Here is a 27730-nt window from a genome sequence, read left to right as displayed (position 1 = left end):
TTTTATTCTCTCTCTCTCTCTCTCTCTCTCTCTCTCTCTCTCTCTCTCTGTCTCTGTCTCTGTCTCAGCAGTACTAATCTCTAATTTAGGATGTAACCTAGTAATGATACTTGCTTGCTTTCTTTGTGGGTTACCAGATTTCCCTTACTTCAGAAAAGACTGGCTTTGAGAAATAGATGAGTGAATCAGGGCTGAATCGTGTTTACCTTTCATTGATACTGTCTTTTCCACATTCAATAGAGTGATGGAACGCTATTGGCTACAGGATCATATGATGGTTTTGCAAGAATATGGACAGAAGATGGTGAGTCATTCAACAGTTTATTGTTTTCCATGATTGCTAATGATTGATAGTTCAGTATCCTAGCTCTCAGACAAAACATAGCGTTAATCTTATTTGTTTTTAAATTTCAGGTAACCTTGCAAGCACCTTAGGTCAACATAAAGGTCCCATATTTGCTCTGAAATGGAACAAAAAGGGGAATTACATTTTAAGTGCTGGCGTTGATAAAGTTAGTATTAAAACTATGTAACTTTGATTTGTGAATGTGCAGATGCTGTGAGCTTATGTTGTTTAAATTTCAACATCTCCTTCTCTTGCTTTGGGAATTCAGCAAAGTTTGCCTCATTTGTTTTGTTGGGTCTTGATTTCATCAGAATAAGCAACTAACTACTCTCGTATGGCTGGATAAATTTGTGTCATGTGACATACATTTTTTAATAAATCATCACTTCAGTGTCTGTGTCACATTGAATCCTAAGCATTGCTCATGCAAAGTGAAAGTCTTATTCCCCAATTTATTTATAAACGTTTAGTCTAGCAGTTATAAATACCTCAGGAGAGGGAATGCCCGCTAGTTCATTTCAACAGTCAGACAAAGAAAACTGAATAAAGAGTTTATGGTTTTGTTCGCAAATCAGGCCAAATATGGTGATTTCATCTGAAAATCAAACACAACGTGGCAACTTCAGCTGAGTGTACTGTTAAAGATTGAAATCTCAGATTACTACTGAGGGGGAAACACAAACCCATTTGAACTAGGACAGGAAAGCAACTTCCCACAAATTCCTATACCTTTCAGAGGCATAGTAACTTTTATCTCCCAACTGTAGTACTAATATTCCAGTGGCCATACTTTCTCTATAATAACCATAGTTCTTTAGATAGCTATATTATCAGTAAAATGAGACATCCCCTATTTATGGTCTGGAGTATAATTTTCAAATACATTTACAATTCCTGCAAAAGATAGTGCTTACTTCTGTAAGGATTTTGCTTAAATTTGCTGTAGCTATGGATTCAATATATGGGAAGCAAGCTCTACATTCATCTGGCCCACCACAACAGTACACCATTTATATTTGTCTTAAATTAATGTCTCATCTAATTGAAATAGCTGTAGCAAAACGCTCAGCACAGCCGCATAAAGTTGCTCAAAGGTATCTTCTGGCTAATATATTTCAGAAGGAATCCATGTGACAGTTCAATATCTATAGTTCTATTGTTTTCTCATCACTGATGTATTGGAATAGATTTATACGTATAGAGGTTTGCAATAGCTAAGGTGCTCAGCAAGCAAGAATTTATCAAGATGTCGTCTAGAATTGCTCTGTAGTGAGCTTTTTTTTTTTTCTGAGACTTTTCCAAGAGGAATGGTCAACTAATCTTTATTTCTCTCTCTGAACACAGACAACAATAATTTGGGATGCCCACACAGGGGAAGCTAAGCAGCAGTTTCCTTTCCATTCAGGTAATTACTATTTACATTTTGTTTCAAAATATTTTTTCCAGAAACCCTTGGTTTTGACAACCTGAAAATATCACCAATGCAACAAGAAGTGCATCAAAGTCAAACAAATTCTAACCCACACTTTGAGCTTTATTTTTCATAAGCTTCTATACTCTGGTCTTGTGCGATCATCAGGAGAAGAAGGGGTCAGTGAGAACCAACCCTGTAGGCTAGAGTAAATTTGCTTTACTGAAATTCTAGTCATAGCTACCTAATGGAAATTATTCATCTAGCTTCTACATGTTTGAGCTGGATCAGGGTTAACATAAGGGCTTTGCCTTTTCTAGTTGGTTGGTTGGTTTTGTTGGTTTTGTGAGGACCTCCCAGATATTTTCTCCTTCTTTGAAAGTCCCACCAAACCATGGACCCTCCTGCCGGGACCCTCAGGCACAGAGTTACTGTGGTTTAAAACACAGTCCCTGCAGTTTTCTGCTCTGCAGGAGGGGGAGGCTTTGTGCGAAAACACCCAGCCAATTGGAGCTGAGAGATTGGCCTGAGAGACTGGAACAGATGGAGTTGAGAGCTACATGGAGAGAGCAGCCTGTATTTTGAAGCGGGCTAGGGCTGCAACAGGCAGGGAGCCTAGCCTCCCTTGAGAGTGCTGCAGGGCTTCTGGCCAGGAGACACTTAAGTAAACTCCCTCAGCCAGTGCCTGCCTCTGGTGCCCCTGCCCCCCTGCACCCCAACTCCCTCCCACAGGTCACCATCCAAACCCTGTGCACCCCCTGCTCCAGGTCACAACTCCCTCCCAGACCCTGTACCCCTTCTTACAGCCTTCCCCCAGGCCAGAACCCTCTCCTGCGCCCACAATTCCTTCCTGTCCCTATACCCCAATCTCATGACCCAAGTCACAGCCCCCTCCTTCAACCCAAAAACCCTTTCAGACCCCATACTGCCTCCTGCACCCGAGTCCCTTACCCCATGTGCCCTTCTGCATCCAACCTCCAACCTAGAACCAGCACCCTTCCACAGAAAAGTGCATCCCTTGACTACTTACTAAATCTTTGAGTGGCCTCCCCATCAAAAATTATTGCCCACCCTTGCTCTAGAGCAGTGGTCCCCAACGCGGTGCCCATGGGAGCCATGGCGCCCACTGGAACATTTATGTGCGCCTGCCAAATGATCTGGGCCAGCCCCACCTCCGGGTGCATGGCACATGCGTGGTGCCAGCCCCGGGCGCATGGTGCATGAGCGGCCCTGCCCCCAGGCGCGCGGCACATGCACGGTCCCACCCCCGGACGCCGGTGCGTGAGTGGCCCCGCCCCTGAATGCCCAGCACGTGAGCGGCCCCATCCTTGGACACCCGGCAGCCCCGAAAAGTTGGGGACCACTGCTCTAGAGTTTCCAGACACTGACCAAAGAGGTTTCTCACATTATAAAGCTCAGATCTAGGGAGGAATTTGATCACCCTGAAGTTTGAGCTGGGATTTTGGTTTGGCCCATTTTTAGAGATTAATTGCTAAATCCAGGTCTGGGTTGAGATTCTGAAAACTACCACACCCAAAAGTTTGATGCTGTTCAGGTCTGGAGTTTTGGCCTAGTTTCTTCTGGAAAATGGAAAGCGGTGCTCCCTCTTCCACAGCATGTGAACATGTTACAAAGTAGTCTTTGGTGCCCCATGTGAGCAGCCCTACAGGGAGAAATAGTTGGGTTCAAAACCTAAAATTGAAAAAATATTAAAAATGAAATATTTTTATTAGGCATAGTCATATAGTGATATATCTTGTTCTCAGGCTGGTATTATAATTAGTAACCGAATCAAAATTCTGTCTCCAGAAATGTTATAGTTCCCCTTGGGTTTAATCACAACTAGCTAATACATTTTTAACCGTTGCTGTATTCAGCTAAACTAGGTGATAAGTTTATGTTTAAACACATGTTATTGATCATGTTTGGTTTGCTAAATATCTAATATTTGATAGCTAACATATTTAAAACATTCCTCATTTTCTCATTGTGGACACACCTATAAACATTACTTGCGTCAATGCAGGTAGAAATACAGGTTGTACCTCCTTTAACCAGGGCTCACTGGTCCAGTATGGACCATGGATGTTCCTGGACCTCAGAGCCCAGGAACAGGGAGGTCTGGCAGCTGGGCAGGAGCATCATAGGGAGCACCAGCAACTCAGCCTGGAGCTCAGTGTTGTGGGAAGGGGGGAGCGGGTGGCACGGTGGGGCGCTCTGGCCCCAGCAGCATCCATGGAGCTCTGACCCCAGCCTCAGTGGCAGCCCGGGGAGCTATAACCACAGCCATGAAGTTCCAGCCCCGGTCCTCCACCCTAGCCCTGGCTGTGCATTTCCAGCCCCGGCTGCAGATCTCTGCCTGCTGTGGAGATGGAGTGCCGGCTGCAGAGCCAGGTAGCTGCAGAGCTCTGTTCCGGCTGTGGAACTCTGTCTGTGGCGGTCCAGCCACGGCAGCAGCAGGGCCAGCAGCATCTAAAGAGCTCCAGTGGGTTGGAGCAGCAGCTGAGGCAGGCTGGAGCCCTAACCTAGTGGCAAGAGGGACCTCCCCTGGTCCAGTAAATCCCCTCGTTTGGGACCAGTCAGGTCCTGAAGATACCAGACCAGTGAGTTCCAACCTTTAGTTATTCATCAGAAAACACAAATAGTCCATTTTCCTTTCAGATTCTCACTGCATTTTGCCAGTCATCTTACAAAACTGTTCACTAAGCTGCCTGCATGGAGAAAGCAGCTTTTATTTGCAAATGTACTCATGCTATTCATTGTGGAATTTTATTTTTTGTCGGGAGAATTCTGAAAAATCACACTCTGTACTGCAAAGTGATGTAAAGATGAACAATACACACTTGATTAGCTCCCTAGGATAGTGTTTGTACTGGATAAGAGTACATTTGAAACAGAGGCCATCCCTCAGAAATTATGTGCATCATACATTCCCCTCATGGTTTCCTTTTACAGTAAACCCTCACTATTCGCGCTGGATGAGTGAAATCTGCAAATACTAGGGGTATGGCTCCTGGCCACTACAATGTGCTCCCCATTGCTCCCGAGCTCACTGCAGCTGTTAGGAGTTGCAGGGAGCTCACCATAGGAGCTGGGGGCCATAGGGAGCTCACCGTTGGAGCCAGGAGGCATGGTGAGCTTCTCATGACTCCCTGCAGCCATAGTGAGTTCCCTGCAGCTCCCACAGTGAGTGAGGGGGAAACCCTGACCTTTACTGCAACAGCTCCCCCTCTGCCCCATGTCTGTGTCCCCCTCCCAGGCCAGGGGTGCAATGGGAGGATGGGAAACACCCTTGAATAGGGATTCCACAAATCATGACAGTCTCCTGTATACTAATTGTTAATATGATTAGCTCTTCCAACATAACATCATAATCTCTAGCTGTATTACAAAGAGAACAATTATAAATACTGGATATCCTTGGGATCGCCATTATTGCCTGTCCAGTTATATATCTTGCACCATATGCACTATATTTTTCATTGGACTTATTGGTATGAATGAATTACGGTTGTGTGGAGACTAGTTTTATTGTTCATTTCAGAGTGATTATGTTATTTTTCAAAATGAAAGAGAACCATTCTGAATACTGGATGTCCCTGGGATTGCCACTGTTACCTGTCAATAACCTATAGGTCAAATCCATGGCCGATTTTAATACTTGGAAGTATTTCCATTGATGTCAGTGGACTTTGGATCAGACCCCCGTGCAAGACCTAGATCTGGCCTTGCCGGCCACCTTCCCCAGAGCAATGCGTTCTGTAACAGGAACTTGTGCCCTGTCTAGGAAAAGTCATAGATCACCTCAGGCCTTCTGTAGACTAGGATTTAAAGATGTGATGTTAGTAAGACACACATGTTAAAAGTCTAGTGTGGATAAGGCACACTGCTTTTAGCATGTTCTAAAGCAGGTCCATTTAAAACCTCGGGAGCCTTGACTTTAACTTGGCCTGCTTAGCATTTGTTAAAATTTGTCCTGCCTTTTCTACATTTGACATTTAGAACATGTGAGTAAGCCAACACATCCTAACTAACAACATTTTTATCCTAGTCTAGCCAAGTCGGAATCTTACTCTGTCTGGGCCTGGAGGCCTCCATTCCCCTAAAGTTCTGTGATATATTGATGAGGTCTTGTGGGTATATACCTAAAACTCCCATAATTTCCATAACGGGCCCGTAGGTATTTTGCATGCAACCAGGATTTGATTAGCCCTGTACAAGTTTTATTACTGTTCTTCCCAGCCGCCAGAGCAGACTTCAACTACAATATGTTCCCAGTGTTCATTTCATTAAAATTCAGTGAGAGAATCCTGTTTTCAGATGTCTCGATGTTTGGACACGCATACAAAGCACAATCCAAGCATAAATTGTTACTTGGTCACTAATGAGAAGAGTTAGCTAATTGTTTTTACAATATATCACTGGTAACCTTATAATAGCAAATATACTTTTATTTTGGGTGTTCTGATTATGGAAAATTTTCAGTATATGCCTGCGCCATATTTAAGAAAGATCATTCCTAATACAAGCTATAAATCATATAATTAAACACACAGCTAGGAATACAAACAAAAGCATCGGTCTTATCATTTTCCATGTCATGCAGAAACTCCCAAATGCCTTGATGGCATTATGTACATAATCTCTGAGGGGTAGCTATATTAGTCTGTAACTGCAAAAAATAATGAGGAATTCCATGGCACCATAGAGAAGGGGAGGGGAACCTAAGGCCTGGGGGCTGAACGCAGCTCCCAGCTTGCCTGAATCCAGTCCCCCTGAGGCTCAGCTGGGGAGACCAGGCTGGCACTCCAGCCTCTTCCCTGCTGTCCCCCCATGGGGCTGGAGCACACAAAATCTCCTAGCTTGGGTCCCCTAGGTTCTGGTATGCAAGAGGAATGTAGGGAGTGTTTCAGTTGGCAGCCACGGAGGGTTTGGTTTTGGCTTTATGTTTTGTTTTGTTTTGTTTAGTGTTTTTTTTTGTTTTTGTTTTTTTTTGCTTTCCACTTGTGAGAAGCCCCTGGCTGATTTTTCTGTGGATCAGCAGCTCCTGATACAAAAAAAGATTCCCCGCCCCTGTCTTAGAGACTGACAGATAATTACAGCATAAGCTTTTGTGAGTAAAACCCACTTCATCAGATGAATTGGAGCGGAGTTTACAGACGCACGGGTTTATATATAAGGACAACAAAATTAAGAGGGTACTTGCGTAAATGAGGCTAATCAAGTCAGGATGAAAGTGTACATAGAAATGCATAGTAAGGTGTATGATTATTTTGAAAACTCATATGTCTTAAATGTGCAATGAGGCATATGGGCAGAAGCCAAATGCCTTGAATTATGAGAATGTTGTGCTTTCTAGCTGTATTTCTTGAAATGTGTAGCTGCTGCTTTTATCAAATGTAAGTGTAACCTTTTTATTTCAGCATTTGACAAGTATCCAATGTGATTATTACAGACGTGTTTTAATAGTCAGGTTACTCATTTTCATACATCATACTCGGCTATTACTTCCAATACATTTTACTTACTAATTTTCTCAGTAAACATATTATTAAATAAAATTAACCACTCTAGTGAATATGAAATTCTCCAGTAATATGGTGTCACCCTGGCAACACTTTTATGATTCAAATGACACTTCCTTTGTCATTTCCTAATTTGAGGTGCATGCAGCTTTCTGAAAATTACATTGGGACTGCAGTTTCTCATACTGCCTTTTAGCCCCCAAAAGGATACTGATATTGTATAGGATACATTTTTATTGAGTTTAAAACAAAAATGCAAAATGATGCAGTAGAAAAATGACAGAGAAACACTGTGAAAACAAAATCCTGGGTTGCTTTGTGATTCCCACTCTCCCCCTACTGAGACTACATCTCTACAGTGATCTTTCTTAAACATGCATGTTTTCCTCACCTTTCTGTCAGACAGACATTCGTCCCCTCTCTCACATAGAATTCTTTTTTTCATTAATTCTATACATGATGTTTTTATGGGAAGCATTTCCACATTGTCAGCGTAGCAATATTATTATTATTTTTTAATTGAGAGGGTTAAAGAATGTCCCACGATGATTCAGGAGTCATGTTCTCTCCTAATATTGTAGACATTGCACACACTTACTCTAAGGTGCTTAGTTTCATGAGGATAACGTCAAAACAAAAATTAAATGTAATCGATTTTTTCTTTTCCAGAGGAAATATGCTTCCATCTTTGCACTTGAAAAACATTGCAGAACAACAGCAAATAAAAAATGTCAAAGGTCTCACCACCATTTCAAGGATAAACCTACATTATATGCTCACCCCAAATACACTGAACTTTAACACTTTTCTAAATCCTGTTAGATTGTTGTTACTACTGACACATACATAATAAGTGTCTTGAGAATGAAAACGAATACCTCTGTTAGATGTCATCCCCATCCTTTAGAGGGCAGGTAACATCTGTCTTGGCAAGTATAATAGGCCTTGCCTGTAGTCAAAGTTGTACTGGTTTAACTTTAAAAGAGCACTTTAGTTAAAGCAATGCAAAACGTTTTGTGGACATTCTAAAGTTAACGTAATCAATTTATCTGAAATTGGTTTCTTATCAAATTAAACTACATCTATATATAAGCAGATAAACAGAAGTTCACACAATTATGGGCTTAAATCTGATCATCACCTAATGAGTCTCACAAGAAGGCGCCATATGAAACATCCATGATACCCATTACAGGCAGTCCCCGGGTTACGTACAAGATAGGGACTGTAGGTTTGTTCTTAAGTTGAATTTGTACGTAAGTCGGAACTGGCTCCAGATTCAGCCGCTGCTGCTGAAACTGACCAGGGGCTGACTACAGGAAGCCCGAGGCAGAGTTGCTCTGCCCCCAGCTTCCTGGAATCAGCCACTGATCAGTTTCAACAGAGGCTGAATCTGGAGCCTGGGAAGAACAGCTGGGGCGCTGCCAGGTAGGTCCCCCCAGGACGAACCCGGCCGCACCCCAGCTGCTCTACCCCAGGCGTCCACAACAAAAGCCTGGTCTGCTAGAGGAGGGGGGGGGGCGCAGCTAGTGCGCCCCCCCCCCCCCCAGCAGACCAGGGAGACCCGGAGCAAAGCCGCGGGGACGGCGGGGTCCCGCGCCTCTGCGGCTTTGCTCCGGGTGTCTCTGGTCTGCTCGGGGTGTCCCTGGTCTGCTGGGAGGGGTCCCAAGCAGACCAGGGACACCCGGAGAAGCTTTTCTCGCCCCGGAGGACGCGGTGGCGGGACCACTGTGAGTCTGGGTGGTCCCGCCACCCGCGAGTTCCGGGGCGAGAAAAGCCCCGTTCGTAAGTGCGGATCCGACATAAGTCGGATCTGCGTAACTCGGGGACTGCCTGTACTAGGAAGCTAACAAATTGAGCCCCTGCTGCATTTGTTTTCATGTCTGACATCCATATAGCAATGAACTGCTCTCGGACTATAACAGGCCAATCACTCTGATTCCCTAGGACAGGTTGCTGGCATAGGGAGAATGATAGGATAGCTGTTGCTTTGCCAGGTTTCCTCACTTTCACTCTTTTTTGTTTGTGCCTCACAGCACCTGCTCTGGATGTAGACTGGCAGAACAACACTACTTTTGCCTCCTGCAGTACTGACATGTGCATTCACGTATGCAGACTTGGCTGTGATCGCCCAGTCAAAACCTTTCAAGGACACACAGTAAGTTTAAATAGTTTGAAATTTTAGGAGTCATTACTAGCATGTGATCATAATAGTAACTGGTGATAGTAAACAGCTTCTGTGTTGGGACCAAGAATATTTATATCCCTTTCCTTCCCCAAACACATACCATGTAAAAATGACTTACTGTGGGCATGTATAGACTGTCCGCAGCTTTTGAGAGAAGATATGCAAATTTGGCATGAATTTGAATATCTTCTTCCGATCCCATTTTCTGAAAAGTTTTTTCGAAAAAAAAAAAGTAGTCTAGACGCAGTTCTTTTGAAAACCCCTTTTTTGAAAGAACCTTTCTTCCTAAAAATAAGAGGTGTGAAGGTTCTTTAAAAAGGGGTTTTTTGGGGGTTTTTTTTGAAAGAACCATGTCTAGAATGCTTTTTTTTTCCGAAAATACTTCTGAAAATGGGATCGGAAGAAGCTATGCAAATTTGCACCAAATTTGCATATCTTGTTTCAAAAGCCACTGACAGTCTAGACACGCCCTGTCTTTAAAAAGAGATTCACTGTTCTAAATCACAAACTGCAGGCAAAACTTGCAATTTAAACAGTGATGGTATTTACATGTAACAGACTCTAAAGACTCAGAAAAACCTCAATTAAATTTCATCTTGCACTTTTGTACTCCTTTAACAAATGTGAATTACAAGTATGAAGGGAGCAATATACTTTTAACTATTGTTCAATTTTAGAATTAATTGGGTCAAGTAGGAGAAGGTCCATTCATACATACTTTCCTCATCCTTCTCCCCAACGTGCCTGAAATACACTCTGTATTTTTTTGTCTTCTTGACTATTTCTCTTTGGGTATGTCTAGACTACATGGCTCCATTGACAGAGCCATGTAGATGAGTTTACTAGACATAGGAAAATGAAGCGGCAATTTACATCAAAATGGCCACTGCGCTGTGCCGATCAGCTGTTTGGTGGCACAGTGCGATAGTCTGGATGCACTGTGGTTGACAAGGGAAGCCCTTGTCGACCGCTCCGTTATGCCTTGTGAAATGAGGTTTACCAGAGCGGTCAACAAAGGCTTCCCTTGTCGACCACAGCGCGTCCAGACTGCCCCGCTGTGCCACCAAACAGCTGACCGGCACAGCGCGGCGGCCATTTTGATGTAAATGAAGCGGCGATTATTTAAATCGCCGCTTCATTTTCCTATGTCTAGTAAACTCATCTACATGGCTCTGTCAATGGAGCCATGTAGTCTAGACATACCCTTTGTGATTATTTAATGGTAGCCGGAGAGTAATGTCGCAGACTTTCCTTCACAAGAACACTGCTAGGCTGTTCTGCCTTATGAAATCACTTAGTAACTCCCTTCACCTGGCCACCTCCCTGGAGGGAGAATTGGTCCATAAGGAGACTTGTTGCTAATCATCCTGGCTATAATTGTCATTCAAGTTGTTTTCCCAAAAGCTGTGGCTGCCTCTGCAATGGACCTTCACTGATAGGCAGATGTTTTCTATTGAGTGGACTGACTGCTCTATTCTGCACATGGGCCAAATTCTTCCCTCAGTGATGTCTGTGTGCAGCTCCTGTTAACTACAGCTGAAACTGTGTACCTGTATCGAAGGGCAAATGAGTTAAAATAGTTTCAGGTGCTATCCCTACTGCTGCGCTATTACTAAGTTCTTCCAACACATTTTCCTCTTTTAAAAATGTTTTTCTTCCTTTCTGTTACCTGTGTGAATGATCCACAGGAAACAGGGGAAGTGACTGACTGGACAGGGGGAAACTGTGGGTTGATTACACACAAAGGCTACGTCTACACTGGCCCCTTTTCCGGAAGGGGCATGTAAATTTCACCAGTCGTCGTAGGGAAATCCGCGGGGGATTTAAATATCCCCCGCGGCATTTAAATAAAAATGTCCGCCGCTTTTTTCCGGCTTTTAAAAAAGCCGGAAAAGAGCGTCTACACTGGCCCCGATCCTCCGGAAAAAGTGCCCTTTTCCGGAGGGTCTTATTCCTACTTCGAAGTAGGAATAAGACCCTCCGGAAAAGGGCACTTTTTCCGGAGGATCGGGGCCAGTGTAGACGCTCTTTTCCGGCTTTTTTAAAAGCCGGAAAAAAGCGGCGGACATTTTTATTTAAATGCCGCGGGGGATATTTAAATCCCCCGCGGATTTCCCTACGACGACTGGTGAAATTTACATGCCCCTTCCGGAAAAGGGGCCAGTGTAGACGTAGCCAAACGGTTGTCAAATATACAAAGTAAGCTAGAGGGGAAAAAAACAAATTCCTCTAATTTTGCATTGTTATCATTACTGCAAAGATTAATTTTATGAAGCACTGGAACGGATTGCCTAGGGAGATGGTGAAATCTCCATCCTTAAAGGTCTTTAAAGCCAGGTTTGAAAAAACCCTGGATGAGATGATTTAGTTGGGGTTGGTCCTGCTTTGGACAAGATGACAAGGTCTCTTCCAGCCCTAATTTTCTATAATTCTATGAATAGTGGCTAACAGTTTTCAGACTGAAACATGGTTTTGCCATTGATCTAGTTTTAAAGTCCACAAACCAGCTACTGCTCCAAGTTGTATTTTTTTTCTTAGTACATTGGTACACACATCAATTTCTTTTGACAAAACATTCCTGGAGAGTTGCGCTATTTAGGAATAGTCCATAGAACTCTGTGCATGTGAATGTGTATTTGTTAGATGAATGGAGTGTCAACCTCAGAAATTGTTTTAAATGAGCTAATTTTTCACCACTAAATGGTCTGGGTTTGTTGAATATTCTGTTGTGTGGCAAGAATCTGATGATAGTAAGACTTGCTCCTGACACTAGGGGTGTCAGGAATATGGCAGCTAATAATATTCACTGAGATAAAATATTAGTTTCCCTATCTAATATGTATTTTGATAGGGGGATCTGTTCACATGTAAGGTAATGAACAATGTAATGTCATTGTCAATAGTTTCATTTGTTGGAATAATAACACTTCAGTGCCCTCTGCTGGATGCCAGGCACAATGCAGACAACGTGGAAAGTTCACTGAAAATCAATCTTTGTTTCAGAATGAAGTCAATGCGATTAAGTGGGACCCTTCTGGTATGCTACTAGCATCTTGTTCTGATGATATGACATTAAAGGTAATTTTATTTGATGGCTTGCCTCCGATTGTTTTGTATTTCTCCCCAATAGAAATGTACTTTATAAGGATTTCCCTTCATGAAGTTAAAAAAGGCCATGTCTCTGTTTACATTCTTTTCCCACCTGATGCTACCATACCATTAAAACTCCCAGCATGAATGGTGATTTCATCTTACTATTTTTGAGTGTTGTGACTGAAATAAGAATGAACAAAGAGAAGCAGACTTAAAACTAAAGGATATATGCTGTCTAATATATTACTGTCATTATATAGCAGTTTGCCCTGAAGACCATATTTATATATGATGTCAGTAAGGAGTGTGATTTTATTTGCTTGTGTAATTTTACTGGTAAAAGCCCTAGTGCAGATGTATTTATACCAGTGTTAAGATGCCTTACTCAGATGTAGCTTATTTTTGGTTCCCAAACCAGAATAAGGTGAACCAGAATAACCTGTGCCAGGATAAGCTTCAGTGCACTTAAAATGGCAAAACTTTAAAGTGTGGATAAATCCTTAAAGGATCTCACCATTATAATTGAGAAACTTAAAGGACAATATCTACACAAACAGAATAGGATGGATTGAAAACCATGAGCTGAGAAAAGATTGAAAAGTCTCATTTTCTCTCTTGATTCACCTTACTTAGATTTGGAGCATGAAGCAAGATACATGTGTACATGACCTTCAGGCTCACAGCAAAGAGATTTATACTATCAAATGGAGTCCGACAGGACCAGGCACCAGCAACCCAAACTCCAATATCATGTTAGCAAGGTAAAAACAAAACCTTCTCCACCTATTCCATCAACTGATGGTTTTCACTATGCTCTCTGCAAATAAAACTGAAAGTCATTTCTGTTAGTGGATGAGAGGGAATTGACCAAAGCAGGAGGAAATGTATAACCAACATGGACAATTAAGCCATACAGTGTTTAATTTTTAAACTACGTTAGGAAAATAAATGTTTCAGTTGCCATGACACCCAACACATACGCCTCTAGTTTATATAAATGATTTTGTCTAATTCAAGCCCTATTATGTATGAATCTTCCAGACCATTAAACCAATTGGGTATGTTCTAATGAGGGCCATGAAGCAAAACTACAGTGGATACTGATATTTTTTTATAGTTTTATTAGGTGGTGTAGAACAATTCAGGTGTCTGCTAAACTTTCACATGAAGAAATCCATCCCAGATTTCACTTCATCCAGTTTTAAACATTGGTTTAATTTTAATAATTTCAATAGGTGCCTGGACCATTGGATTGATTAGCTAATTGGCATATAATGACTATTTTCTGTATGATATTCTAGCAGAATTGCCTCTTACACTTATTTATTTATTTTTAATTTTATTCTGTCTGGACTGAGGCTTGTTGGGTTTTGATATATATAAAAATACAGAGTCTTTCTCCTGTCTTTTTTTAGTCCACAACATTGGATTTAGGTGGCTTGTGGGAAGATATAAGGAGTGAATTCTGGGTGGAGGGTGAAAAAAGGAAAAGGACCATTATGCTAGAGAATATGAAGCAAAATTGTTTTGAGATCAAATCCTCTTAAGGAAGAAACTTTCCCTGATGCAGGGTATCCTATAACTGTCCACTGCAGAGTTATTCATTCTTCCTCCAAAGTAGCAGCTAATACTAGCAAGATACTGGACTAGATGAACAACTGGCCTGATCCAGTAAAGCAATTCCTATATTCCTATTGCTACTCACAAAACCCCCCAGTGAAGCTGAAGTCTCCAAGCACATCCACCATAATAAATGTCTTTCACTTAAAAGGGTTTGATAAATCTCAGCCCTTCTGTACCTCTCCTTGAAATAAGTTTGTTTGTAGGGGGGGATATGTCTTCACAAATTGTTTACAGTATATTTGCAAACTGTGGATAAACTAGTATTCTGACTAGCACCCACTTGCATTTGACTCTTTCCTATAGTGCTTCATTCGATTCTACTGTTCGGCTGTGGGACGTTGAACGAGGAGTCTGCATTCATACATTAACCAAACATCAAGAACCTGTCTACAGTGTGGCTTTTAGTCCTGATGGGAAATACCTGGCCAGTGGGTCCTTTGACAAGTGTGTCCATATATGGAATACTCAGGTACTCGTTTGATTCACACGCACGAGTGAAAAACGGGTTTAATTGAAATTTTAATCCCAGAAATGTCAAATGGAAAATGTATCTATCAAATTTGTCAACCATGGTGAACCTGACAATGGCATGAAAACTGTTTGAGTGACAGCATGAGATGATGAGGTGCCTGTCCTTTCACGTTTTGGCCACAGGTTCATTGAACATGCAACTGTGCCAAGAAAATCAGTTGTCCCAGTTTTATGTTAGCATGTAGATGAAACTGCACTGGGCATGTGTGTTGCCAGGTCATAAGCATTTAGAAATGATTGGTGCTCCTGTTAAGCAGCATTTCGGTTAATTTGAGATTTAGATATGCACAGGACTAATTTTTTAGAGTTGTGCCTATATGGGAAGAGATTATCCTAACAAGGAGAAATTGATCTGATGTTGTAGAGGTTAACACTTTGTCTGAGAGAAAGTGTCTGTGGAGTTACTTGGAGTTACTCCTTTGCACACTAATACCCAGAAAGCCCTTTGTACTCATAGGGTACGTCTACACTGCAGGGAAGCCTCACGATTAGTCCGAGGCAGGCTTCCCTAATGTAGACATGCAATCTTGGTTTAGAATATCAGGAGGCACTGGGGAGGAATAACTTAGAATGGCCCTGGTGAGGGGCTATTTCGAAATATCAGCAGTGGAGCATCTACACACGCCTTATTTCGAAATAACTATTTTGGAATAGGTGATATTCCTCATGGAATGAGGTTTACAGAAGTCAGAATAAGCCATCCGTTATTTTGAAATAACAGAATTGCTGTGTAGACACTCACATTGTTATTTTGACATAATACTAGTTATCTCGAAATAACAGTGCAATGTAGATGCACCCATAGTGACTTCCTTGCAGCGCTTGTACCAGGAACAGCTGAATGATTTGAACTATTCTTGTTTGTACACAGCATTCTTTCTCCCTCCTCCCCCAAGAAGTAAAAACATTCAGGACATCAATTTTCCATATTTCTTTCTCTATTCGAAATCATAGTGACATCTTTCCCCCGCACCCCCTCCCCCAGCGATATAACAGGTGTGGTTCCCACCTGTCAGAGGGGAGGGTGGATTTGGGATGGAGCTACAGACAAGTATGTACACTGTATTGTGTGAATCCCAACTATTCAGAGGACAACTGTGTGAAATCCAGGTCCCATTGAAGTCAGTGGCAAAACTCTCTGTGACCTGAATAGTTCCAGGGTCTCACCCCAGCTAACCCACAACCATATGTGATCACATAAAAATAAAATATCTTAAGTGTCAAATGTTGCAAATTGATTTGCTTTCTAGAGCGGCACTCTAGTACATAGCTACAGAGGCACTGGAGGGATCTTTGAAGTCTGTTGGAATGCTAGAGGAGACAAAGTGGGAGCAAGTGCATCAGACGGATCGGTAAACATTTGTATTCATTGTAAATATTTGGGGGAAGTTCCTGTGCCAGGGGTCAACACAAATTTTTTGCACTGTTGCCTTCTCTGGATGAAGTTCAGAAGTAAGTGGGTATGTTCCTTTATTTAAGGACCAGTTCAATACTCCATGAAGTAGGTGGTGTCTTTCCATTTCCTTGTAGCAGTTTTGTATCAGGCCCTTCAATACACATTTCCTTGATTGCTATCCTTTATTTGAAATATATTTATGTTAAAGAAACACAGTCCCTGCTTTTTTTTCCTCTGCCACAACCCTTAAAGTGCAAATCCTGCAGATTATCATGTAGAATTCAAACAAACAGATGAAAAATACTGTTTACATCATTAGCAGGTGAATGCAAAATTTTCTCCCACTCAGCATTCCATGATGGATTGTTAAAGTTATTATGAAATTAGAACATAAGTACATGTATACTAAGAATAGGCTTCAGAAATATTTCTGACTCTTGGGTCTTTTCTCACTCTACCTCTAGGTTTGTGTTCTAGATCTGCGGAAGTAAAGGTGAAGTCTTTTAGAAGAAATTTCAAATGGACCAGCAGTGAATGTGTGGGGAGAAGCACTCTTCAAAACTATTCTTAACAGCTCCAGAACTGTACAAACGTGAAAAAAAAGTGTGTACAATGAAACCAACTCTCCCTGGCCACAGAAGTCTAGTATTTTGCCCGTAACCTTCAACAAGGAGTAAAAACACAGTCACTTCAGAGGGGGAGAGGATGGTTTTAACCTGGAATATTCAGCCTTGGAAGCATGAAGCCACCAACTAGAGACTGCACTGTTTGGTTTGCATCTGAGAACTTGCTTTGATGGCTGAAAAAAAAAAAGCTGTGCCAAAAAATAATAATAAACAAACTAACTAACTAAGCAAAATGCTGTGATAAACCAAAAGGGAAAAAAAATCCTCCTCCATGTGGTGTTGTATTTTTTTCCTTCCAATTTGGACACTACAGTTGCTCTCCCAAAGGACATTCAAAGACCAGTTTGTACTGATGAAATGCGCAACTTTGTAATCACAACACTTTCTATTTTCTAGACTACTTTTTTGTTCAGTGGTTTTTCTATCAGCTGGAATATTACGTCCTGGAGTATCCCGGGCTTAGGTTGGAACTAATTTTTTTTCCTTCTTTTTATTTTTCCTTCCCTTCTCCTTTTCTCTTTCTCTCTCTCTCTTCCCTTCTCCACTTTTCCTCCCCCTCTGTGTCCACAGCAGATACATCCAGTTGGACATGACAACAAAAACTTTTGACAGTCTGCTTCTCCTCTTTCTCTTCCCCCGCCCGTCCCCACCTATTTTTTTTTTAAATCCTCCATACTTCAGATCTTAGCATCTCAAGGGCACTTTCAGCAAATTGTGTAATAAGTGCTTTATATAAGAATGCAGTGCTGGGGAAGATTTTTACAGGCGAAAGAGGACTTTTAAGAGAAAGAACCCAGTGTATTTTTGGAAAAAAATATTTTTTATGTTAAACATAATTTTAAAAGCCTAAAATAGCCACCAAACTTAGACTGCTTTGTGTAATTCAAGCAAAGAATGACTCAAGTGGAATCCAAGGTACATTAAAGATGCAGTATCATTTTCTTCTCCTTTGTCTCCTAGAGTGCTATAAGAAAATGTCATTTCATACAACAAATACCATGGTTTAAAAACAATACCAACCTCTTCCTGCAGCCAGATACCTACATAGTCTAATTTGATTTGTATGATTATGGACATTTATTACAAGAATACTGAAGTTGGAGGTTATATATACAGAATTCATCTTTGGATCCATATACCCAAATACCTGTAGTAGTTAACAGAAAGCAATCATATATCTTCTTTCCTCCAGAAATGGTCCCAAACTGTCATGTTCATAGAATCACAGGACGGAAAGGGACCTTGAGAAGTCATCTAGCCCAGTCCTCTGCACTCATGGCAGGACTAAATATTATCTATGTAGTACCTCACTACGTTAGTCATCATATTGGACTGATGCTCTTCCCATTAAATCAATGGGACTTTTACCAGAGATTTAATAGGATCACTCCATCCCCTTTGGATTGCCCATGATGACAGAGGGCACAGGCTTGGGGGACAGAAAAGGTGTTCCATGGGAAGGGTCACTGCATGCTGTGTTGTGGAGATTCCAGGCAACACTGTAAACCACTGGGCAGCTCAAGGAAGTGGCCAAAACTTAGGCCCTTAGAGGTAAGTCATGCCAGGGTCCTCTCCATCCCATGAAGAAGCCATCATAGCACGTCCATAGTGAGTTGAGTGCTGTGCCACACAGAACCCATTTTTTTCAGAGGGGCTGCTCAACGGGAGAAATTTGTAAGCTTCTGACCTATGCGACTTAAACTAGTGTGAAAATGTCCAAGTTATGTAGTATATGGGATTTATATTTTATTTTATCAGATGTTTTTCTCTCTTTACTATGACATGCTTACTGTGTCTTGGCCTATTCAAGAGAGCTAACCACTGCTCACTCATCACAAGCCATGTGATGTAAGACTGGAGATCCAAAATAATTAAAACAGTTAAATTATGAAGATTTTTCATTCCTGAAATACAAACATTTATGTGGAATATTGGTGATTAACTGCTATTGCTTTTTATTACTCCAGTGAATGGAAGGTGGGAAGAAGGCAAGAGTTCTTTTCCTTGAAGTAATAGATCCATAGAGAATTAGAGTTTAGATGAACAGATGCCATTTTTGAACTGTTTTGTAATAGTTGCCTAGGCTGACCTGTTTAAGCTCAGTCCAGGAAAAAGAGTACTTGTTAGAAGAGAGAACTGAACTGTGTTACGGAAGTTCAGTGGGGTTTTACACAAGACTTCTGATTTGATTATTCAATAGTGCCATTGTGAGTGTTTTATGTGCTTTTAGTCTGTTGTAGTAACTGCACGCCCTATCCTAACTATTGATACAACGGTTTTCTTATTTCCAAAGGCAAGTTTCCTTGCATGCCTTCCTGGATTATTTGAACGACCATTTGCTGACTTAATTCCTGAGTCTGTGTACAGGCTAATGCTAGGGACACATTTTCTTATATTGATCCCACAGTTCCTGCTAACACTGTGAGTGATGCTTGGGCTAAGCTTCCAAAAATAACAGGAAAGCAGCATCTATTCTGGGGAGGCAGGGTGCAGAAAACATTCCCAGAAGTGTGCTTCTTTTAGGTCCACAATTTGGGCGACTCTTGAACATGCCAAACATCAAGATGTAGTAATGTCAGGAATAGGTGGTTTTAGTCTATTTGCTTTTGTTGCCTGGCTTTCTTGCTACCCAGACACATCAAAATCTGTTCCAGGATTTTAACTTTGCGAGTGTCAAATAAGCATGTTTGCTTTTTAAATGGTCTGAATTCATACCAGCTTCTCTTTGCTGAGTTCCATAGAGGGAAGTAAGCAAGTAAAGCACAGTTTAGAAGTTGGCAAGTATCAAATTCTCACATGTGAAAGGCACTGTTGTCCCAAAGAAGAATTCTGTGTACATACACATTTTATTAGCCTTCTGCAGACTGACCCATTAAACTTCCTGGAGGTTAACAGGAACCGTACTTTTATTGGCTGCATGGAACTGGCCTTGAGATAAAATAGCAACCTTTGAATACGTGTCCAAGCTCTGCATCTTTAGTGCAGGTTACTGCATCTTTAATGTAGAAAACACTGGGTCCTTTATGGGGCATTAAAGGGCCTGATACTTACAGGGTTAAACACACACTAACCCCATGCTACATCTTAGGAATTTCCATTTGATTTGTTTTTAAAAAGAAAGAAAAAACAACCCTAGGTAATTTTAGAGCCAAGTGAAGTGCACTTTGTCAAATGTAAGGGTCTGCTTTGGTTTTGGGATGTACTTTTTTTTTTTAATTGTGGTTCTTTGTCAATTCCAGAAATATTCTTTCTGCCACTCACTGAAATTTTGAATTCTGGCTTCTGCAGTTTTTATTGTCTGTGTCAGACTTGCAGCCAGACTTGGTTCTCATTTCAGCATTTCCCAGATTCTGTTGAAACAACATCAGTCCCTATTTTGTTTCCCCTACACCTGCACTCTCTCAGAAATCACCTTGTGTATTGTAGCTCATTTGTTTCAAGGAGAGAATCAACAGATCATATTCAGTGTCTTGAATAAATTGCTATATTTTGATATTAGAGAACTCTATGCGTGTTGTTCCTTTTTCTTTCTTGGCTACCTACCTACCAACATTCAGGGTATGTCTAGACTGCATTGATTTTCTGGGATACCAAAGGTATCCCGGAAAAGCAATGCCACATCCAAGGAATGCATCCGTTTTTTTTTTAAACAATTTCAAAAAAGCAGACACACTCTTTCACCATCCCTGTAAACCTCATTCTATGAGAATTAAGGGATGTGTTGAAAAAGCACTTTTTTCCAAAATTTGGCGCCGGGTAGATGTTCCAAATTTCAGAAAAGCCTTTTTCAAAAGTAAATTTACCTATTGTGTACCACAAATTGCATTATCATTTTCCAATTTAACAGTGCAGTCTAGATGTAGCCTCAGGAGCTGGGACAAATGTGTCAGAATACAGCATGTTTATTGTAGAATGTTGTTTTCTCCAAATGCCTCTTCTATTTAAAAACACTCTATTTCACAATGGGCAAAAGGGGAGGGGAACATACCTAATTTTGACCTGTCTAGAGGGTAAGGAATCAACTTAAGTGAAACACGTGTAAAGCACTTTTAAACGGAAGTAAGTGTCTGTGAACAGGGTTAACTAAATAAATGTCTAAATGAATTTAGATAAATTGTATAATTTTCTCACATAGACAAGGTCTTAAATCTACCACTGCTGGAGTTGTGGCAACTTGAGCAGTGTAAGTATCAAAAAAACAGATGGAACATGCCCTTGATCACAGCTGCTAGGTGAGGTTTTCATGGTTCTTTAGAATATTCTGGTACATATCTTAACAAAGTTACATTAGTGTAATATTCACTGTCTTTTTGTAGTCTTGTTGGTCCCATGAGCAGAGGGAGGCAGGGTGAAAGAGACAAGCTTTTGACTTCCATGGACCTGAAGAAGAGCAGTAGCGCACTCAAAAGCTTATCTTTCACCAACAGAAGTTGGTCTGCTAGAACGTGTCTTCTCACTCACCTTGCCTCTCTTTTAATAATTTTAAGAGATGATATATATAAATCCCCTAGATGATTTAAAAAATTGTAACTGCAGAACTTAATTTCATTCGGTAAACCTGTACCTTCTTTTCTGTTAGGTGGCTAGCAGAGCTATTTGTGGATCCACACACCCCACTACATTAAAAGCATCTTGGTGCTCAAGCAGATTGGAGGTGCTCTGATCCTCCTTATCAGTTCCTTCTAATGCTTTCCCCTAGCCTAAGAGAAGCCCTATATTTAACCGTCTGGCTTTTCCAAATATGCAAACAGCTTTAAAATGGTCATAGTGTAGCTAGAGTTGTGGGATAACAAAAAGCTTTATGCCATGCATGCTGGTATAAAATGCCCTGGTGTGACATATCTTCTTACTACATATTTTAGAAATGTGTGTCTGTCCCTCTGTGAGTCCATTTGTTTAAGAATTCCTCCTAAATGGTAAGAGCTAGGACCACCACATTTGGTATGTAGCTTCCTCTTCTGATAACTTAAAGCAAGGTCAGGGTTCAGTTGTGCCAAGACAATGGGATGTGCCTGGAATTTGATTGTTTCTCATGAAATGGAAAGGGAGAGGTCTGATAGGAGAGACAGTCATGCTGTAAAGTGACCACAGGGCATCAAGGAACCAGAGATGGGGACTGTGGCAGCTATGGAACCAGCACGGGGCAGGAGTGGAAAAAGGGACAGCTGTCTATGATATATTTCAGAGCATTTGTGTGTCTATTTGTCCAGCCAGGGGATGTGCGCTCCCCCCCCCCCCCCATTGTGCTAGCTGCAACAAACATGAACTGGCATTTCTCACCTAGCCCAAAGCTGCAGAAGTGAGAAAAGGGTGGAGTTGTCCCCTCTGGCCTATGACATTGTAGCAAAACAAAAAGAAGCAAAGTTATCTCAATGGAGTATGGCATTTTCCACCACCAGCAAAGGTACCGTACGTACAGTGCATGCTGTACAAATACAAATTGATCAGAGTCTTCCCACTAAAAATACACTCAGCTTGTGTCAGAATAATTTCTTTGATTCATTCAACATAATGATTGATTGTAAAGTCTCCCTAAGACAGCATAGGTCATGCAACCTAAACTTGACAAGAAACTGCATTACATTTCCTTGAGTACAAAATAATAATAATGAATAAGTACATTCACCAGTCTCAACATAAGGTCTTTGCCCATTTTTTTTTTAAATGAATCATTTATTTGGACCATCTGGACCAAATTCAGAGATGAGATTAAGTAAATGAAGAGGAAATATAAGTGAGTATAATTTACACCTTGGTCCAACCCTTCAATGTGTATGTTACACCAACTTTGATTCCATTTGGATTCCACTCCCTTGATTTACTCTCTTGAACTTTCACCACCACCAAGTAATTTACAGATCCCTTTACACTGGGGATGTAAAATCTCAGTTAATCAGTTACCTGGTTAAACCTTAGCTTTTTTAACCAGTTAACTGATTAAGTAGCACAGGGAATAGATTAAGCTCCAGGGGGGTGGGTCTACACAGCACCCTTAGCTCAAAATAAGCTACACAATTTGTGCTATGAAAATTGCATAGCTTATTTGGAGTGTATTTTGAAATAACTTGTTTTGTAATTTGGTGCTGTCTACACAGCACCAAATTTTGAAATAACTCACTTCCAAAATGCCCATTAACCCTTGTGGAACGAGGTTACCGAATGTGGGAATAAGCCACTCGTTATTTTGAAATCTATTTCAAAATAACAGGCTGCTTCAGTACATGCGGAATAGCTATTTTGGGATACTTCCAGTATTCCAAAATAGCTCCGCAGTGTAGACATTCCTTTGGTAAATCCAGAACTGGGCTAGAAGATAGGGAGGTAGAAAGGAGATCATGGAAACTGCAACAGGGAATAGGACCACGCAGATGTAGATTGCTGATGGCGGAGTCCCTGCACTGGAATCCGGTGTAGTGAGTGGGCCCCAGGTCCACTGATAGCCACTGGCTAGTGTCATAGAGCCCCAAGCTGGGTAAAAAAATGCCCACAGGAGATGGCATTTGGATAGTGTATCCTGTTGGATATTGTAACCCCAGAAGAGGTGGATAAATGGTGACCTGGCCAGAGGGCGAAGTTACAGAAGAAAGACTCTAACAGAGTGACCGACAAGCAGCAAGGCAGCGCCCGATGCAAAGGGAGCTACCTTCCCAGACCTAGACACGGGCAAGTGCACTAGTATAGGTGGCAATCCTACATTCACATAATCATAGCACTGGAAGGAACCTCAAGAGATCATCCAGTCCAGTCCCCTGCATGTTCAAGAGGGGTGAGAAGAGAGAACTGAACAAAGGAAATGCCTCATTATGCAGGTGGGACTTGAAGGTTACTCTGTGCTTTAACTTTTACACTTTCACTCTTCCTTACATATGGTTAGGAAATCTAGAAAGTAAATGAGTCTGACTCACTCTGTGTCCAGCCTGCAGCGAAGGCCATTTAATGCTATCAAAAATGCTTCAGTTTGAATTCTAGATAATTGTCAAGAGAAGTGAGCTCAGGTCTCAGACATGTACTGACGGGGTTGCAGGGGTGGAGGGATGGGAAGGAAGATACATGTGCCTCATAAAAGAGGGGAAACAGTAGGCTAGTCTTTGTGTCTCCAGATACCCTGGTTATGCCCTTCACAGTTTTCCAGTTATTCCGCAGCAGCAGCAGTAGCATTATCATCTAAGTCATGTAGCTCACTTGAGAAGTGGATTTCAATTGTGCTATCATCAGAACCTAGCAAAACAAAAAGAGAGAGGACTCTGTTACTTTCAGAAATAAGTGGAAATAATTATTGATTGGATCATTAAAAAAAAATAAGATGGCAAGATACTAGCTCTGTTTAAGTACCATATTGTTGGAGTCTTGATACATAAACTTTCAGATTACAAAGCTCATTAGCCAGAAGTTTTAGGTATTCAGACAGCCAGTATGTTAGGCCAACAACAATTATCTTTATCTACCTTGTGCCTTGCTGCTTTCAGTGTAATTGCATTCTGAGAGAAATGGTTGATTGCATTACCCGGTGAGCTATTGGGGAGTTAGGTTATTAAACTTCGAGTACTTAATATGATTGTGGCCGTCTGTGAGCTTTGGCCAATAATTTCTGGTGCCTTGAGCAAAGATATTTGTTAAAGCAACAAGAATGCTGATCTCCCTGTCACATGGAGGCACATGATCAGGGGGATGAAGTCCATGACATTTCCACAGAAACTGTGGTATTTGGCTGAATGCTGTAGCCTGAAGGGAGATAGATAGCTTTTTAAAAGAAAAGTCACCCAGGATTTGCTGTAGTAGGCGCGTTGTAGCCAGCTGCTTGTGCATTTTGCTAGTTGAAATTAATGGCCACCTGTATTCAGATATTGTTGTCAGTTCTGCTGCTACTTACAGGTGTGAGGGGGAGGGCAAGAACATGCCCTCTAATGCAGGCGTGATGGGATTTATTTTGTTATGCTCTTGAACAAACTTCTTAGAGCTAAATGGTTTTAAAATGCTGCCTTATTTTTAAAAAGAGAGAGGTTCTTTACACATTTCCATGGCTTCTCAGGCTGCTGCCAAAGAGGTGTTACAGAGCCTTTGTCCACAACCTGTACACATTGGTGCTAGATTGTGCATGAGCTTCCAATAGGCCAGAGCAGACTGGAAAGGGTTTGTGAGAAGCTAGACTAGGAGGTTAGCCATTGAGCTAGAGATAGAGGATTGGAGATGTTTGTGGATCCAAGAGCTACAAGTCCAACTTAGGAATGAATAGGTGTTATGGTCTCTATTACATTGATCCTGAGATTTGAATAATGGATCCAGAGTTGCAGAGTTCCCTGAGAGGAGGCATTACCTTTCCTAACCCATGCACTATAACTGGTTCAGAAAGAATTGGGTAGGTTTGTAGAGGATAGGTCCATCCATGGCTATTAGCCAAGATGATCAGGAGCACAATCACATGCTCTGAGTGTCCTAAGCCTGCAACGGCCAGAAGCTTGGAGTGAACAAGAAGGTATAGATCACTGTTCTGTTCATTCCCTCTGAGGCTACGTCTAGACTACCGCGTTTTGTCGACAGATACTGTCGACAAAACTTCCGTCGACAAAGAGCATCCAGACACATTGAGTTCTGTCGACAAAGCAAGCTGCTTTGTCGACAGAACTCCGTAGTCTGGATGCAATGTTACAGGCAATAACACCTTCTGTCGACAGAGTTCTGTCGACAGAAGGTGTTATGCCTCGTAAAATGAGGTTTACCAGCGTCGACAAAACTGCTGAGTTCTGTCGACGTTATGTCAACAGAACTCAGCGGTAGTGTAGACACAGGTATAGTTTTGTCGACAAAAGTCCACTTTTGTCGACAAAACTAGGTAGTCTAGACACACCCTGACACACCAGCCATTGGTTGCTCCTGGATGGACCATTGGTCTAATCCAGTATGGCTGTTCTTATGTTTCACACTTTTCATGCTCAAAGCCCATTAACACATGCTTTGAGGAGAGGTAAATGTCACTCAGAGGGAACACACTCTTGAGGTGAGCTTTAAAGGTGCTCCTGCTGCACTCTCAAAATACCACAATCCTTATTATCCGGCACATACCACTTGGGTGATGAAAAGCAATTCTAAAGTCAACCAACCCAGCCACTGGAAGATTCCTGCTTTAAAAAATGCTCTGTTCTACTGCATTTCCTACTTCTAGATAACTTAGCAGTGGCATTGCATTTGCCATAATATTCCTACTGTTAACTTCCTAGCAAAAAATGTTTCATGGGGTGTAGAGTATGATAACATTTGCTCTATGGTCACCAACAAGTAGGACAGCATCTGGCAAACTAACTGTCATGTTTAACTGTAGATCTTTACATTTATAAATGGAAGATGGAGACTCCCTTCATCCCCCAAAACTTGAAATAAAACTTTCTGTGGTACTTAACGTTATTGTTGTCTGAAAAGCATAAAAAGACAAAGCTCAGGGTTTATTTTTATTTGACAGCTACCTGCTAATTGATATAATTTCTAAAACAAACCAAGTTTTTTTCTTATTGTTTTTACCATTGGCCCTAAAAGGTTAAATCATTTCCTTTATCCAGTCTCTCCAGGACAAATCCATCCTGGTGTAATCAGTCCTATGTACCTAAAATCTGTTGTGGTTTGAGACTTTACTTAGTCTAACAGAATATCATACTATAACTGAGGCCATGTCTACACTAAACAGAAGATCGCCACAACTGCATTTGATCTTCCGGAGTTCAATTTAGTAAGTTTAATTAAGACTTGATAAATCAAACTAAGAGAGCATTTCCATCATCTGCCAGTAGTCCTGCTTGTATGAGGAATAAGGGAAGTTGATGGGAGCATTTGCTCCCTTTGGTCCCAGGTGCTCTGGGGACAGTGGGGAAACAAAATACAAGGTATGTCAACTCCAGCTGGGTAATTAACATAGCTGGAGTTGCATATCTTGCTTGTGTAGAGCTAGCCTAAATTTTTGTCTCAGCTGTTCCTTAGATCTTACTAACTTGAAGATACATAGTGAGATGCAAATCAAATCAGTTTTGTTTCATTACCAGTTGACCCATTTGTGATGGCAAAGTATAGAACACATTTTCTTCCTCCTCAACATACAGAGGCCTAATCCAGTTCCCCAGGTTCTAAACACTGATGAAGCTCAGATCAGGATCCAGATATGAGCTTTGTAGCTTGGGTCCATGTCTACCTCCAACTTATAAATATGCTCTTGTTAATTTTCTGCAGCATTAATTAGCTTTTCTTCACTCAGATTGCCACTCTTTTGTTTGCAGTTTCTGTTGTATTTTGTTTGACCACATTTCCACAGAGCCCTCCCTATCTCAGTATGTTTTGGTGATCTCATGCATTCCATTTGCTTTGAACACTCTAATGATGCTATCAGATGTGAAATGTCCTCTAAAGCACTTCATTTGTACAACAAAGGGAAAAAAGTCTTAACACTTGTTGCTCCCTGCTTGCAGTTGATCTTCTGTGTCAATTTACCAAGCAGCAAGTCTCCTAGCAGTGACATGTTTAAACATGCCTGGCAGGGGGCATGGGTAGGATGTAGGCTAGAAAAACATTCTAAAACAGGTGGCTGCGGAGGGGGTCTTGATGTTGTTACAGTGTTTTTCTTTGTAGTTAAGTCTGATCTTTCTAAGAGTCCTTCCAATCTCTCCAATACCAGCATGCAGGCAGTTGGGATCTTAGGAGGGAACCAGAAAGTTAACTATCTTTGATTACTTTCACAGCAGAGGTTGTTTGTTTGTTTTTCAGTCAATCGATGAATTCTCTCATGTCTCAGAGCTCCTGCTAGAGGAGTCTTTTGAAAGCAGTGACCTATAGACAGGGGAATGAGTGCAGCTTTCTTTCTGTGTAAACAGAAAAGTGTGCGTAATCCATGCCTACAGATTTTGTCCCAGAGGAAGCTATATGTTTATACAATTGGCAAAATCCTAGAGGAGCAGTAATAGTAAGAAAACTATTATCAAAGGAGCCCACGGGTTTGTCAGTCCTCAAGAGTT

General features: G+C 41.4%; 2 protein-coding genes across 6 annotated transcripts in view; one reads left to right on the top strand and one right to left on the bottom strand.

The window, feature by feature from the left end:
• TBL1X (transducin beta like 1 X-linked) overlaps window positions 1-20242 on the top strand; it is a 287997-nt gene extending 267755 nt beyond the window's left edge. For all 5 annotated transcript variants that reach the window (XM_075915224.2, XM_075915214.2, XM_075915234.2 and 2 more), the window contains 9 exons: window positions 241-304; window positions 415-512; window positions 1691-1751; window positions 9319-9440; window positions 12474-12548; window positions 13197-13324; window positions 14490-14655; window positions 15968-16069; window positions 16578-20242. In XM_075915224.2, the coding sequence (XP_075771339.1) occupies window positions 241-304; window positions 415-512; window positions 1691-1751; window positions 9319-9440; window positions 12474-12548; window positions 13197-13324; window positions 14490-14655; window positions 15968-16069; window positions 16578-16604 (843 nt within the window). In that variant the 3' untranslated portion in view covers window positions 16605-20242. The remainder of the gene's footprint in view (window positions 1-240; window positions 305-414; window positions 513-1690; window positions 1752-9318; window positions 9441-12473; window positions 12549-13196; window positions 13325-14489; window positions 14656-15967; window positions 16070-16577) is intronic.
• A 3404-nt stretch (window positions 20243-23646) lies between these two features.
• The window catches only part of GPR143 (G protein-coupled receptor 143), a 37855-nt gene continuing 33771 nt past the window's right edge, over window positions 23647-27730 (bottom strand). Inside the window, exon 9 of the mRNA XM_006120198.5 lies at window positions 23647-23957. Within this exon, the coding sequence (XP_006120260.2) occupies window positions 23872-23957 (86 nt within the window). The 3' untranslated portion in view covers window positions 23647-23871. The remainder of the gene's footprint in view (window positions 23958-27730) is intronic.

This window comes from Pelodiscus sinensis, chromosome 1 (assembly GCF_052426305.1).
Source record: "Pelodiscus sinensis isolate ZL-2025 chromosome 1, ASM5242630v1, whole genome shotgun sequence".
Lineage (NCBI taxonomy): Eukaryota > Metazoa > Chordata > Testudines > Trionychidae > Pelodiscus > Pelodiscus sinensis.
This window is presented reverse-complemented; position numbering and strand designations above follow the sequence as displayed.